The 13,700-nt window shown below is 35.6% G+C and overlaps 1 protein-coding gene across 2 annotated transcripts in view; it reads right to left on the minus strand.

Annotated features, from left to right (window-relative positions):
- LOC118200824 (thimet oligopeptidase-like) overlaps positions 1–13,700 on the minus strand; it is a 107,967-nt gene that overhangs the window by 50,090 nt on the left and 44,177 nt on the right. For both annotated transcript variants that reach the window (XM_035372797.2, XM_035372798.2), the window contains exon 7: positions 13,295–13,459. In XM_035372797.2, coding sequence (XP_035228688.1) covers positions 13,295–13,459 — 165 coding nt within the window. The remainder of the gene's footprint in view (positions 1–13,294; positions 13,460–13,700) is intronic.

The raw sequence follows: 13,700 nt of genomic DNA on the forward strand, positions 1-13,700 counted from the left end.
TGTCAAATACGGTACTAAATTTTAAAATTTATTAACTGAATATTTATCAAAGCATACATAAACTGTAATAATAATGATAAAAAGAGGAAAAGTCCCAATTTATGTTATTTTCTGTCTGAAATCTAAATGTTTGTGTTTATAAGAAATTTCTGTTGATCACACTTATTGACAGCAAAATGTTAAATTTTCAGGCTGACATTTATTTCAAATAATTTTAATACATTGAAATATTAAATAGCTTATTTTTAACTTAAACTAAAGAAATTATGAAAACTTTTCAGGTGGGGCAGAACTCGAGAATAAATAATGACAATCAGTTTTCATTCTTTTATTTACTAAATATTTCTACACAGGAAAACTAGCTCAAGCGACCTGTACAGGAGGTGAGGCCGCAGTTGAAGAAAATCCTCCGACGTACACCACAGCCAAGTTGGAAAAGAATAACACTTTTATCACCGTGAACGGACAGTATGTGAAAGCCCTTGTTGACTCTGGTGCCGATTTTTCTGTCATATCTGAACAGTTACGTCGACAGCTAAATGCTCCTATGTTTGCTGAGAATGGACCTGTATTGAAAACTGCCTGTGGTAAAACTGTAGCTGCCTCGGGACGCTGTGTATTGAAAGTTGATTTGAATGGGACTAAAAAGCCGTTTGAATTCCTTGTGTTTCCTGAATGTAGTCATCAAATGATACTTGGATGGAATTTTTCCCGTGCCACCGATGCCGTTATCGATTGTGGAAATCAAGAACTTACACTTGCAGAAATCCTTCCAGACATTGAATATTTAAATAAGTCACAGCTCTCCTTGTTTGCCGCAACCGATTCTGTAATTGAAGCAAACACCGCAAAGCGAATATGTGCCTTGAATTCAGAGCTACGGGAAGCAGATGAAGCTATGATTGTTAGAAATAGACTTCTTATGTGCGAAAAAGAACTATCGATACCAGCCTCAATTGTCACTATAGAGGATGGTTGTGGTAAATTATGGGTAACTAATTGTTCTCGACGAACCCAACTGATACCGAAAGGGATGAATGTCGGCTATTTAATTTGAAGAACATCAAAAGCGTTTTGAAGAACGTTTTTATCAAATACATTTCATCAAAAACGTTTTTATTTGAAGAACATCAAAAGCGTTTGAGGGAAATATTGAATTGTATCCAAAGAGCAGGATTGACGCTAAATTCCAAGAAATGTTCATTTGGCAAAAAGAAACTGACTATACTGGGACACTTAGTCGATCAACATGGGATATATCCCGATCCACAAAAGGTAGAGGCTGTAGCAAAGTTCCCTATTCCGAAAAATATCGCCGATGTCCGAAGTTTTCTGGGCTTGTGTTCCTACTACCGACGATTTATCCAAAACAAAATCCAAGACAAAATTTTGCAGATATCGCAAAGCCCCTACATGACTTGTTGAAGAAAGATGCAAAATTTTCTTGGAACGCGTTACAGATTGAATCTTTCACAACGCTCAAAAGGCTGCTGACCAGTGGCACTGTTTTGGGACATTTTATTCCAGACGCAGAAACCAGGATACATTCTGACGCTAGTGACAATACTGGTTCAGATCCAGGATGGCAAAGAAAGACCAATAGCCTATGCATCCAGGTCCCTTAGTGCAGCTGAAAGGAATTATTCCACCACCGAAAAAGAATGCCTTGCCGTCATCTGGGCAATTAGTAAATTCAGGCCATACCTCTATGGAAAACCCTTCACGGTAGTCACAGATCACCACTCTTTATGTTGGCTGGCCAATGTTAAGGATCCACCCGGAAGACTTGCACGGTGGGCTCTCAGGTTGCAGGAGTACGACATAAATATCGTCTACAAGAGCGGTCGGAAGCACTCCGATGCAGATTCACTATCGAGGAAGCCTCTTATAGAACCAATAATTGAGAACAATGAAGACATCCCTTTCTTTGCAGCAATCATAGATTACGGAAAAGAGCAGCAGAAGGATAAACGATTAAAATCCATCATTACAACTCTCAAGAGAGGTGACGCATATCAATATTATCAAATAAAAAATGGTATACTGCACAAAAGAAGCTATGACCCTGTGGGACAGCAGTGGCTCTTGGTGGTACCAAAGCAACTTCGTAGCGAGGTTCTAAGAAGTCTTCATGATGCTCCAACCGCTGGCCATCTCAGATTTGCCAAAACGTACGACCGAATAAGGAGGAAGTACCATTGGCCAGGGCTATATGGAAGCACACGGCGGTATGTATCACACTGCCGAGAATGCCAAAGACGGAAATCACCGCCGCAACGTCCACCAGGACAGCTTCATCCGATAAAACCTCCTCACACACCGTTTACAAAAATTGGAATAGATTTACTTGGACGCTTTCCTGTTACTCGAAATGGGAACCGGTGGATTATAGTTTGCACAGATTACCTTACCAGATTTGCAGTCACAAAGGCAATACCGACAGCTGAGGGCACTGAAATTGCCAAGTTTATAGTTGAAGAAATTGTACTGAAGCATGGTGCCCCCAAAGAAATTATAAGTGTCCGAGGACGCAACTTCCTATCCAATGTTGTTAAAGAAGTAATTCATCTATGCAAGACGTCTCATCTGCTGACGACTGCTTACCACCCTCAGACCAATGGCTTAACTGAAAGATTCAATAAAACATTGGCAGACATGTTGTCCATGTACGTAGACGTTGAACAGAAAAATTGGGATACTATTCTACCATTTGTAACCTATGCCTATAATTCAGCCAAACAAGACACAACGTGATTCAGCCCATTCTTTCTCATTTATGGCAGAGATATCCAGACTCCTCTCGACGTAATTTTCCCATACAGTATCGAAGATCCCGAAGATAGTTATGCGCAACATCTGATCACTAGAGCTGAAGAAGCTAGACAGCTTGCAAAACTCCATATTCTTAAAGCGCAAACCACAGACAAGCGCCGATACAACGAGAGACATCGACCCGTCAGCTACAACATCGGAGACTTTGTCTGGGTCTTCACTCCAGTACGAAAGGTTGGGTTATCCGAAAAGCTTCTAAGACGTTACTTTGGACCGTATCGAATAACAGGACAGCTCTCTGACGTGACGTACGAAGTAGAAAGTATGGAACAAAATAAGAAACGACGGAATTCAAAAGACATCGTTCATGTGTTGAGGTTGAAGCCCTATCTTGATCCAAAAGTACAACTAGACGATGAAAGAAAGCCCAATATTTCCAGGAGACCTGTTACAAGAAGCCAGACCAGCGCGGGATGCTGCTTCTTCCTAAGAAGGAGATAATGTAGCGAAAATCGCTCTTTTCAACCGAGCTCCTCATAGCTTAGTGGAGAAGGCGCAAGACTCAAAACCTGAAAGTACCGGGTTCGAAACCCATCAACAGCAAGATGCCCGATAATTGGCTTTTATGTAAATATCCTTGTTGTTAATGTTATCTTATTTATATAAATTTGCTTCTTATTCTTTCAGAACATTCCAAGTCTGCAATGTTTCAGCATGTTCACAGCTGTATATAAGTAGCTCTTCATTCAGTTCTAGTTAATAAAAAGTCTTGAGTTTAGACTTGTACTTGCCTGTTCATTTGTAGGATCCCCTCATCTACGCGACAATATATTTGTGAAGCTAAATGGCTTGCTTTTTGGAGGGGCTTCCTACATTTATATTTTTCTTTGCTAACAACTGAAAATTCAGTATGATCTTTGATGTAGACAATGGGCTTAAGTATTAGATTCAAACTTGCAATGCACTTATCTAAAGTTGTTGCAGATGAGAAAGAGTTAGAGAATGGTTCATGGAATGTAAAGAATTCTGAAAAGCCATCCAGTAATGCCTTTACCAATAGTCACCTTTGCTAATAGCCATTACTAAAAACATTTTCCAATAATCATCAGAGGGATTTTATGATCCAAAAGCTTCATATGTAATTTTGTGTTATGAGAGTAAATAATTTTTCAGTCTGGGAGCATTTAAGCTATTATTGTCCAAGAATTCATTCCGATATAAAACTGAATATTTCAGCTTAAAACTTTACACTATCAGTTTTCTCTGGTTAAAATAAACATGAAAAATACCTTCCTTGTATAAAACAAACCAGTTTGTTCAGACAAGTCAGACCACTCACTGAACTTTATTTAGCATAAAAGTTTTTAATTTCTGTTAAATAAAAATCTCAGAAAAACACTCTGATGATTCTGAATGACACATTAGTTCTAAAATAAAATTTGAAACAGATTTACTGATTACAGAATCTATGTTTCCCAAATCTAAAATCTCAATGGTACCATCGGAAAAGTTGGCTTTGTGGCTGTGAAGTAAAAAATCCACTGTTTTGCTTCCTGTGTTAGCTATTAGGAGCAATGAAACATGGATAAAAGATGATTTTAGAAATATAAATAAAATGAATAAAATAAGTCATTATGCATGAGAAGTCAAAAAACAGACTGATAATGTAGTTTCACTATTACTTTTAGGAACCATAAGTATTAAGGAGAAACTTAGGCATGCAAACTCAATCAGTAAGCATAATGTATAAAGGTCAAAGAACCATTGTTGTAAAGAGAGAAGTAGAGGGCGCTGCTTGGCAGTAGCGCAATGCATGTAAGTAGAAACGAAATGTCGTTTGATTAGGCAACATGATTTCTGTGAAGGTAGCACCTAACAATAGGACAGTTGTAAATATGTAATATAATGGATAATAAATAGTATTAGAAAAACTGAACCACCGGATGTTTTGCGATTGCTCTACGGGCCGCCATGGATAAATGCAGTTTCGTCACAATGGTGCACCTTACGGAAATGTTTGGATTTGTTAAAGTGAACTTCACGAGGAAGTATGTGTCCAGACCATGCCCTAGGTAAGAGCATGATTATTATTAAATTTTGAACGTGTTTGATTTGAATTTTGATAACTTGCAGTCTTGGGTACATTTGTGTATTAACGCAAAATAATGGCAGAACTAGATAGATTAAAACGAAAGAGAACCGCATTGAGAACGGTAGTATCTAAACTACTAAAGAAAGTCGAGGATAGCTTAGCAAAGAAAGATACAGATAAATTATGCGAAGTGCATGAATTATTAATAGAAAAGAAAAGTAATTTGAAAGAATTAGACGAGGCAATTCATTCCGTAATTGAGATAGATTCTCTAGAAGCGGATGTAGTTAGTTCTGAGGAATATCAGGAAAAATGTTCTCGAGCTATTAAACGAATTAATCGAATGTTGGAAGAGGATAAAATAAGTATTAAAGATCCTGAACAAAACTTGGTTAGACTGCAAACTTGGTTAGTCGCATCATGAGTCACTATGTACGAGTAGTTCAAATCGTAACACAGCGCGAACGGCTTCAGATCAAAACATAAAAGAATTGTGCGAAAGCTCACGAGACAATTCAGTAGATGAAACACAAAACTCCCCGAAGAACACACGCTTTCTGTTGTTCCTTGTGATATATCATTGAAGAAAAATGCTTTATTGCAAACCTGTTCAGTGTTAGCTCATTATGATGGAAGGTCAGAGTTAACTAATTTAATTTTCGATTGTGGTGCTACACGAAGTTTTGTTCATATTAGTGTAGTTAAGAAATTAAACTTAAAATTTGTTGGAGAAGAAACATTGTCTATTTATTCTTTCGGAATGAAATACGCAGTACCTAAAACATATAAGGTTGTCGAATTCTGTGTTTCAGATGCGAAGCAAAAGAACAAAATAAAAATCAGCTGTCTCGTCACTGACGCCATTACGGCTGCGCATATGACCACACCGTCAAAACAAACACTAAAAATGATGAATGAGTGCGGATTGCGAATCGCTTGTTTATGTAAAGGAAGCGTTGGAATTCTAATAGGTGTGGATTATTACTGGAAGATGGTAAGGGGGGAAAAGATTCAATTAGGAAAGGAAATTTATGCGATTTCTACTATGTTTGGATGGGTCCCAGTTGGCCTTCAAGATAAAGAGAGCGAAATAGTATCTCAAAACATGGCAATAGTAAACCTTTCTTCTTGCGTAACTGATTCATTGCGATCGTTATGGACTTTAGATTTGCTGGGCCTTACCGATGACTCAGCGATTTCTAACGAGGTGAGAGAAATGATTCAAAGCTTTGAAAAGGAAATACGGGTAAAAGGTAATAGATACTATGTCAGTTTATTATGGAAATTGGAAGCAGGGCAATTAGAAAATAATTTCGGAGTCGCATTAAGATGATTTGAAAGTCTTAAAAATAGACTTATTAGAAATCCTGAGATTTATCAGCAGTATAAATCCGTAATTGAAGAGCAAATGAAGGAGGGTATAGTTGAGAAGTGTTCATAGGAAATAACGGAGGCATCATATTTTATGCCGCACAGGGAAATAATAAAACCTAAGGAAACCACAAGGTGTAGGATTGTTTACGATGCGAGCTCTTCTAGAACTAAAGGTGTAAAGTCCTTAAATGATTTTTTAGACATTGGACCTAGTTTGATCCCCGTGGTTTTGGACATAATTTTAAAATTTCGTAAATATGAAATTGCTTTCAGCGGAGATTTAGCTAAGGCCTTTTTAATGATAGGAATCTTAGAAAAGGATAGGGAATATTTAAAATTTCTTTGGTTCGGGAATAGTGAGGAAAAATATAAAGTTTTAAGGTTTAAACGTCTTCCATCCGGACTTTGCTGTAGTCCAGCAATTTTAGCGATGACGATAAAATTCCACATTAAAAAATATAAAAGCACAAATCCAGAAAGTTATGATGTGTTAGATTCCTCGTTATATGTAGACGATTTATACTACGGTGCAGACACTATTGAAGATGCATGTCGATTATCCTCAGACGCGGTTAAGATTTTTAAAGACGCTGAGATGAATTTGAGAAAATTAAGGTCAAATTCCGAGGAACTTAATTCCTGGTGGATTGGAAAAGGTTATAACATAGAACCAGCTAAAGAGTCAAATTTTTTGGGCATGATCTGGAACTCTGAAGCAGATAAGATCAAGTTGAATTGCGAAGTTTTAGGAAATTTATCCCATGACAGTGCTGAGGCCACAAAAAGGACTATTCTCCAAAGGGTGGCCAAAGTTTACGATCCAATTGGTGTATTTCAACCCTTTGTGATGAAAATGAAAATTCTGTTACAAAAAATATGGACATTAGGTGTGGACTGGGATGATATCCTTCCATTAGAAATAATTAAGGACTGGAGTCGCTGGCAAGCTGAATTAAAGGTGTTGGAGGAGTTTTCTCTTCCGAGAAAATATTTTGGTAGTAGTGAAAAATCTAATGTTAGTCTTCACGTATTTGCTGACGCTAGCCCTAAAGCGTACGGCGCAGTAGCATATTTTAGATACCTTGATTCAGAAAACATTATTTGCACCAGTTTCATTACCGCAAAGGGTCGCGTAGCTCCACTCAAGACTATGACTTTACCTCGTTTGGAGTTGATGGCTGCTTTAGTAGCCGCCAAATTGTCTATGTATTTGACAAGGCTGTTTCCTGAACTGTGTCATCAAAAGTTTCTTTGGAGTGATAGCCAAATAACTATCTACTGGATAAAGGGATGTGCAAGAAATTGGAAACCCTTTGTATCAAACAGAGTTTATGATATTCAGTCACTCACGGATCCTGAATGCTGGTTTCACTGCAGTGGGAGTGAAAACCCTGCTGACCTTTTATCTCGAGGAGAAAATGCCTTTAATCTTGTGAGAAGTTCCCTTTGGTTACAGGGACCTAGCTGGCTTTCTCAACCTGAAAGTGTTTGGCCAGTAAATCAACAGACCAACATCGATGAGGAGAGCGTTCAGAACGAAGCAAGGGTACAAACATCTCTTCATGTTTCTGTTCAAGACGTAGAATCTTCGGCATTACTAGAGTTAACACGATTCAGCAGGCTGCTGAAGGTGTATCGAATTACGGCTTATGTTATGCGGTTTACCAACAATATAAAACGAAATTCAGTGAAAGTCAAAGGTCCATTAAGCTCTGTTGAGATTTCGCGAGCTGAACTCTATTGGGTAAAAGTTACACAGCGAAAATACTTTGCGAAAGAGATTCTAGATCTATCAAGTGGAAAATGCTTAGAAAACACATCGTCGATTTATTCACTTAACCCAGAATTGGATACCCATGGTCTTGTGCGTTTAAAGGGCAGACTTCAATTCTCAGACTTTGCTTTCGAAGAAAAACACCCATGGCTGTTACCTTATAAAGATAGATACAATGAACTAGTAATTTTTGAGTCTCATAACAAATTGTTTCATGCTGGAGTCGAAGCTACCTTAGCCGATATTAGAGAAAAGTTTTGGATCATAAAAGAACGCCAATTCGTCAAGTCCACGTTGAGTAAGTGCTTTTTGTGTAAACGATGCAAGGTGCGTGCCGGTACACAGGAAACCGCTCCTTTACCACCCGATCGTGTTCTTCAATCATCTCCATTTTCTGTAACAGGCCTGGATTATGCTGGTCCCTTCTTTACAAAGGACAGCAAGAATAAACATTATCTGCTTTTGTTTACATGTGCTACAACTCGAGCTTTACATCTAGAACTTGTCCCTTCTATGAGCGTGGAGAATTTTATGCTTGCATTTCGCAGATTTATTTCTCGTCGTGGATTGTGCTCAACGATATATTCAGACAATGCCAAGACATTCAAATGTGCTGATCTAGAGTTGCGAAAAATTTGGAAGTGTATTCAACATCCATCTGTACAAAATTTGTTTTCTTCCCACGGTATAACATAGAAGTTTATTGTGGAAAAAGGAGCTTGGTGGGGAGGGTTCTGGGAAAGGCATTTTAGAACTATTAAAACTTGTTTAAGGAAAATAATTGGACGTTCTAGTCTCTGTTTGAATGAGCTAGAAACAGTCTTCATAGAAATCGAAGCCATAATTAATTCAAGGCTTATAACGTATGTGTACAATGACCCTTCAGAACCCTCACCGCTAACTCCTGCTCATTTTTTAATTGGTAAACGTTTACTTTCTCTTCCAGTTACAAGAGTGTGCAGAGAAGACTTGATTGGGTCTAGACATTCCTTGATCAAAAGGTATAAACATCAACAAACCTTGTTAAACCACTTTTGGAATAGGTGGAGGAAGGATTACTTGCTTTCTTTAAGATCTGTGAATTTATGTCCACCTACTAAAGTGTCTGGTCAGTTTAATGTTAATGACGTAGTCCTTGTACATGACAACCGTTTGCCTAGGAATTTGTGGACACTAGGTAAGATAATAGAAACTTATCCTGGCAGAGATGGTCAGGTTCGCTCTTGTCTAATAAAAACTAAAACAGGTAATCTAAAGAGACCAGTACAATTGCTGTACAACCTTGAAGTGCATAATTAGTAGTAAAGAGTTACAATGTAATAATCTGATTTATTGTTTGCACATATGTCATCTTCTGAATATCTTTATTGATTTTTGCTAAATGTAGTTTAGTTTATATAATTATTGGGAATTTTGATTTAGTATAATGTTTCTTATTTAGTAATTACTTTATAAGTTGATTTAACGTGTTTAAACATTACTTAATTGTTATTTGTAATTTGATGTAGTTTATAGAGTATTCAAATGTTGTGTTTGATTTAGAAATACTGGTTTATTTTGTATTATGTTTGTGTGAACTTTGAGTTCACAGGTGGGGAGTGTTGTAAAGAGAGAAGTAGAGGGCGCTGCTTGGCAGTAGCGCAATGCATGTAAGTAGAAACGAAATGTCGTTTGATTAGGCAACATGATTTCTGTGAAGGTAGTCCACCTAACAATAGGACAGTTGTAAATATGTAATATAATGGATAATACATAGTATTAGAAAAACTGAACTACCGGATGTTTTGTGATTGCTCTACGGGCCGCCATGGATAAATGCAGGTTCGTCACAACCATGAAACTGTTCAAAATAACAAAATTTCATTTTCTTTTCAGGAAACTTTGAAACTCTCTTATGTGGACATGATGAAAAAGACAATTTAGTAAATCTAGGGGTATTTAGAGGATTAGTAAATTTTGCAATTAAATGATATTCAGATTTGAAGAATAACTTAAAAACCAGTGCAGTCTTTGAAGGTCAACAATGGGTCTGTAAAAGCAAGTTAAAATAGATTTAATCAATTCTGTCAATATTGGGAATTTCTGTTTGCCACCTTCTTTTAGTCTGAATATTTCAGCTTAAAACTTTATAATATCAGTTTTTTCTGTTTCTGTTTAAGATAAACATGAAAAATACCTTTGTTGTATAAGACAAACCTAGTTTGTTCAGAAAAGTCAGACCACTCACTGAACTTTATTTAGAATAAAAGTTTTTAATTTCTGTTAAATAAAAATCTCAGAAAAACACTCTGATGATTCTGAATGACATATCTGTTCTAAAAATTTAAAACAGATTTACTGATTACATAATCTATGTTTCCTAAATCCAGAAATTCCAAATTTGAAAAAGTAAAAAATCCAGAATTCTAGCAATATCCAGACTACAATCACCCTTTTATTCCTATTGCAATCCATGAGCTTTCTCTCTCATTAAGCCTTTCTACTATGACAATTTTAAATTTTGAAACATTTCTGAAGGATATTTAATATATATATGTCCAGAAAATTAATTTTCTGATTTAATCCTCTCCCCACACAAGGCATTCAGAAATCCAAAATTCATAGAAAAATCAATAACTGAGAATACATCAGTAACACCAAGGGCGGCTCGCATATAAGCAATGTAGAACTGCAGCACCCCCTATTTCTACTTGATGTTATCAATAATATTTAATATAATGAATCCTTTTTTCTTAAATTCTTTTTTATACTTGTACAATTTGTAATTCTTAAGCTTAACGTTTCCACTCCTCAGTTTATGAAAAAGATACAAAAATATGGAACTGTGCATTTCACAGTTCCAGCAGCATGGGCTTTGGCTATTATCCACAAGCATATGCAAAGCTGTGAAGGGCAGAAAACACTGTTGCTCCCACAGTTCTAACCCTGGCAAGTTGGTGAAAAGTATTTTTTTTTTCTTTCAACACTGTGCATGTTGTCCTTAAAAGTTGTGTACCATATTCTTAATGTGATAAAGCATAAAATTAGATTATTATCCGGCTTTTAGCTATTTTATTTGATTCCAACCCCTTTTTTTTCCTTGGAGGGGGCACTTTTATTTTTTTTTTAAACTTTAACCATGGCCTTGCATCCCCAAGAAATAAGTTCTGTGATAGTAAGTGAACTTAAATAGCTTAAGTTTTCACAGCAACCTCTCCATCAGAAAGTTACAGCAAAGAAAAGATGTCATTTAATGCTTATATTTTAATATCTTAGCATATAAGCAACAACAAGAAACATGTCATATAGTTTTAATTCTAAATGGTACCAGTGGAAAAGTTAGCTTTGTGGCTGTGAAGTAAAAAAAATCTACTGTTTTGCTTCCTGTGTTAGCTATTAGGGAGCAATGAAACATGGATAAAAGATTATTTTAGAAATATAAATAAAATGAATAAAATAAGTCATTATGCATGAGAAGTCAAAGAAACAGACTGATAATGTAGTTTCACTATTACTTTTAGGAACTGTAAGTATTAAGGAGAAACTTGAAAGGAGAAAGAACCATGAAACTGTTCAAAATAACAAAATTTCATTTTCTTTTCAGGAAACTTTGAAACTCTCTTATGTGGACATGATGAAAAAGACAATTTAGTAAATCTAGGGATATTTAGAGGATTAGTAAATTTTGTAATTAAATGATATTCAAGTTTGAAGAATAACTTAAAAACCAGCGCAGTCTTTGAAGGTGTTTCTAAGGCCATCCAGAATGATATACGTGACTGCCTGCGACAAATATACTATGAGAAGATAAGGACAGAAATTAGGGAAGCTTCCTCTGCAATTGCCATTGCTGATGACAATACAAGTGTCTTGGAACACACTAAAATGGTCCTTGTTCTATGGCACGTATTGAATGGAGAAATATTTAAGCATTTTGGGAGACTTTTTTTTTACTCCAGAAAATCAAACTGCAGATGGCTTATAAAAGCATACTTTAAAACAATTGGAAATAATCCTTTAAGAAAATAGATAAAAACTTAATGGCTTAGCCACATGATGGTACAAATACCGCAAAGGGCAAAAAAGCAGGAGTTCAAGCAAAAATAAATGCAGCTAATGGTAATTCACATTTCATTCACTGTTATGCATAACAATTTAATTTAATAATGAGAAATGCAGCAAATATTACACAAAACACAAGAATATTTTTCTCTAACATTCTGGCTATTCCAACATTCTTCTCAAAATCAGCACAACATGCACCCTTCTCAAGAAGTATATGGATGTGAGCATTCTATGTCCATCTTGTACAAGGCAGAACTTCAACACACAGACCATAAATAGAGTTCATGAAAATTTGTAACCTTTAAAAAACTGCCTAACTGAAATTCAAGTCAGCATCAAATGCAAATCAAACTATTGCAGAAGTAACGAGAGTTTTAAAATACCTGAATGATGATAATTTCAAGTATTGATTACAAATAATTTACTACAAAACGCAATCTTGAGAAATTGTGTTTAAAGTTAATGAATAAACATATTTCAAAATTGATATTTTAGAATAAAGAAATTTAAAGTACTGAGTGAATCCTTCTGAGAAACTCCTGGCAGAAGCTAAGGAAGTGTGTGACTATATATGTGTTGATATAATGGACAGACATTCTTAGTAGCAGCTAAATTGTATAACAAGTAATGCTTGTTAAATAATTTAGCAGTTAGTTTTAAGAATGAGCAATCTACAGAAGAGCTAATACTCGCCACTGAAGCATATCTGATGATTAACAAAGAAAAGCCTGAAACTGAACTAAAAGTATTCTATTGTAGGTCTGATATTCATGAATATTAAAAATCAATTCAGCTGTAGAAACTTATCATTAGAGGCAGAACCCTGCTTTTTAACATGAAAAAGAATAAAAACTTTTCTAAGAAGTACCATGAATTCGGAAAGTCTAAATGTATTTTCAGTGCTTTTAATAAAGAACAATTTCCTCAGCCATCATCCAGAGATCAAGAAGAAAATTATGAATTTTTGGCACAAATTAAAATAAAATGGGTTTCATTTTTAAACGAACAGATCAAGCTTGAATTGTAATAATTTAGATTAGAATAAGTAAAAAAATGTTTGATTTTGTTCTTTTAGAATTTTATGAAGTTTATGAATAAATTTTCTTTTTATACAAATCTGTTTCCTTTTTCACACTTTTAAAATAAAGGCTAAAATTTTTTTGGAGCAGCACACTACTAATTTTAGTTATGAGCTGCAACTTACATACACACATAAATACAGAAAACACTTGAAATACCTCCTCCTCTTTCAGCTCCAGAAGATATTTTCTTTCTTCATCCCATAGAGGTGTGAGTTTATGCCATAGCTGAGTTAAAAACTCGCTGACATTTTCTGCAGTCTTAGCCATTCTCAAATCAGTTATATATGCTGCATGGTTTGAAAATCCGAGCAAGTTTGCTTGCTATTAAGTAAAATAATAGAAAAAAATTATTAAACCAGGATTATTGAAAGTTAGTTATATAATAACAAACAGAAAAATTATAACTATGCAAACACATGATATGCAAGGATTCTTCTTAAACTAAAGAAACTCAGCCCCCCTCCCCTCCAGAGGTTAAAGGTTTTAAGGTTCATGTTTTCATAACCTTCAAACATAATGAATGGCATTTGCATTTTAGAGATATCATCTTTTTTTTTCACAC

The sequence above is a fragment of the Stegodyphus dumicola genome, chromosome 9 (assembly GCF_044657685.1).
Source record: "Stegodyphus dumicola isolate Sdum_Otavi_A_Nest chromosome 9, ASM4465768v1".
Classification (NCBI taxonomy): Eukaryota; Metazoa; Arthropoda; class Arachnida; order Araneae; family Eresidae; genus Stegodyphus; species Stegodyphus dumicola.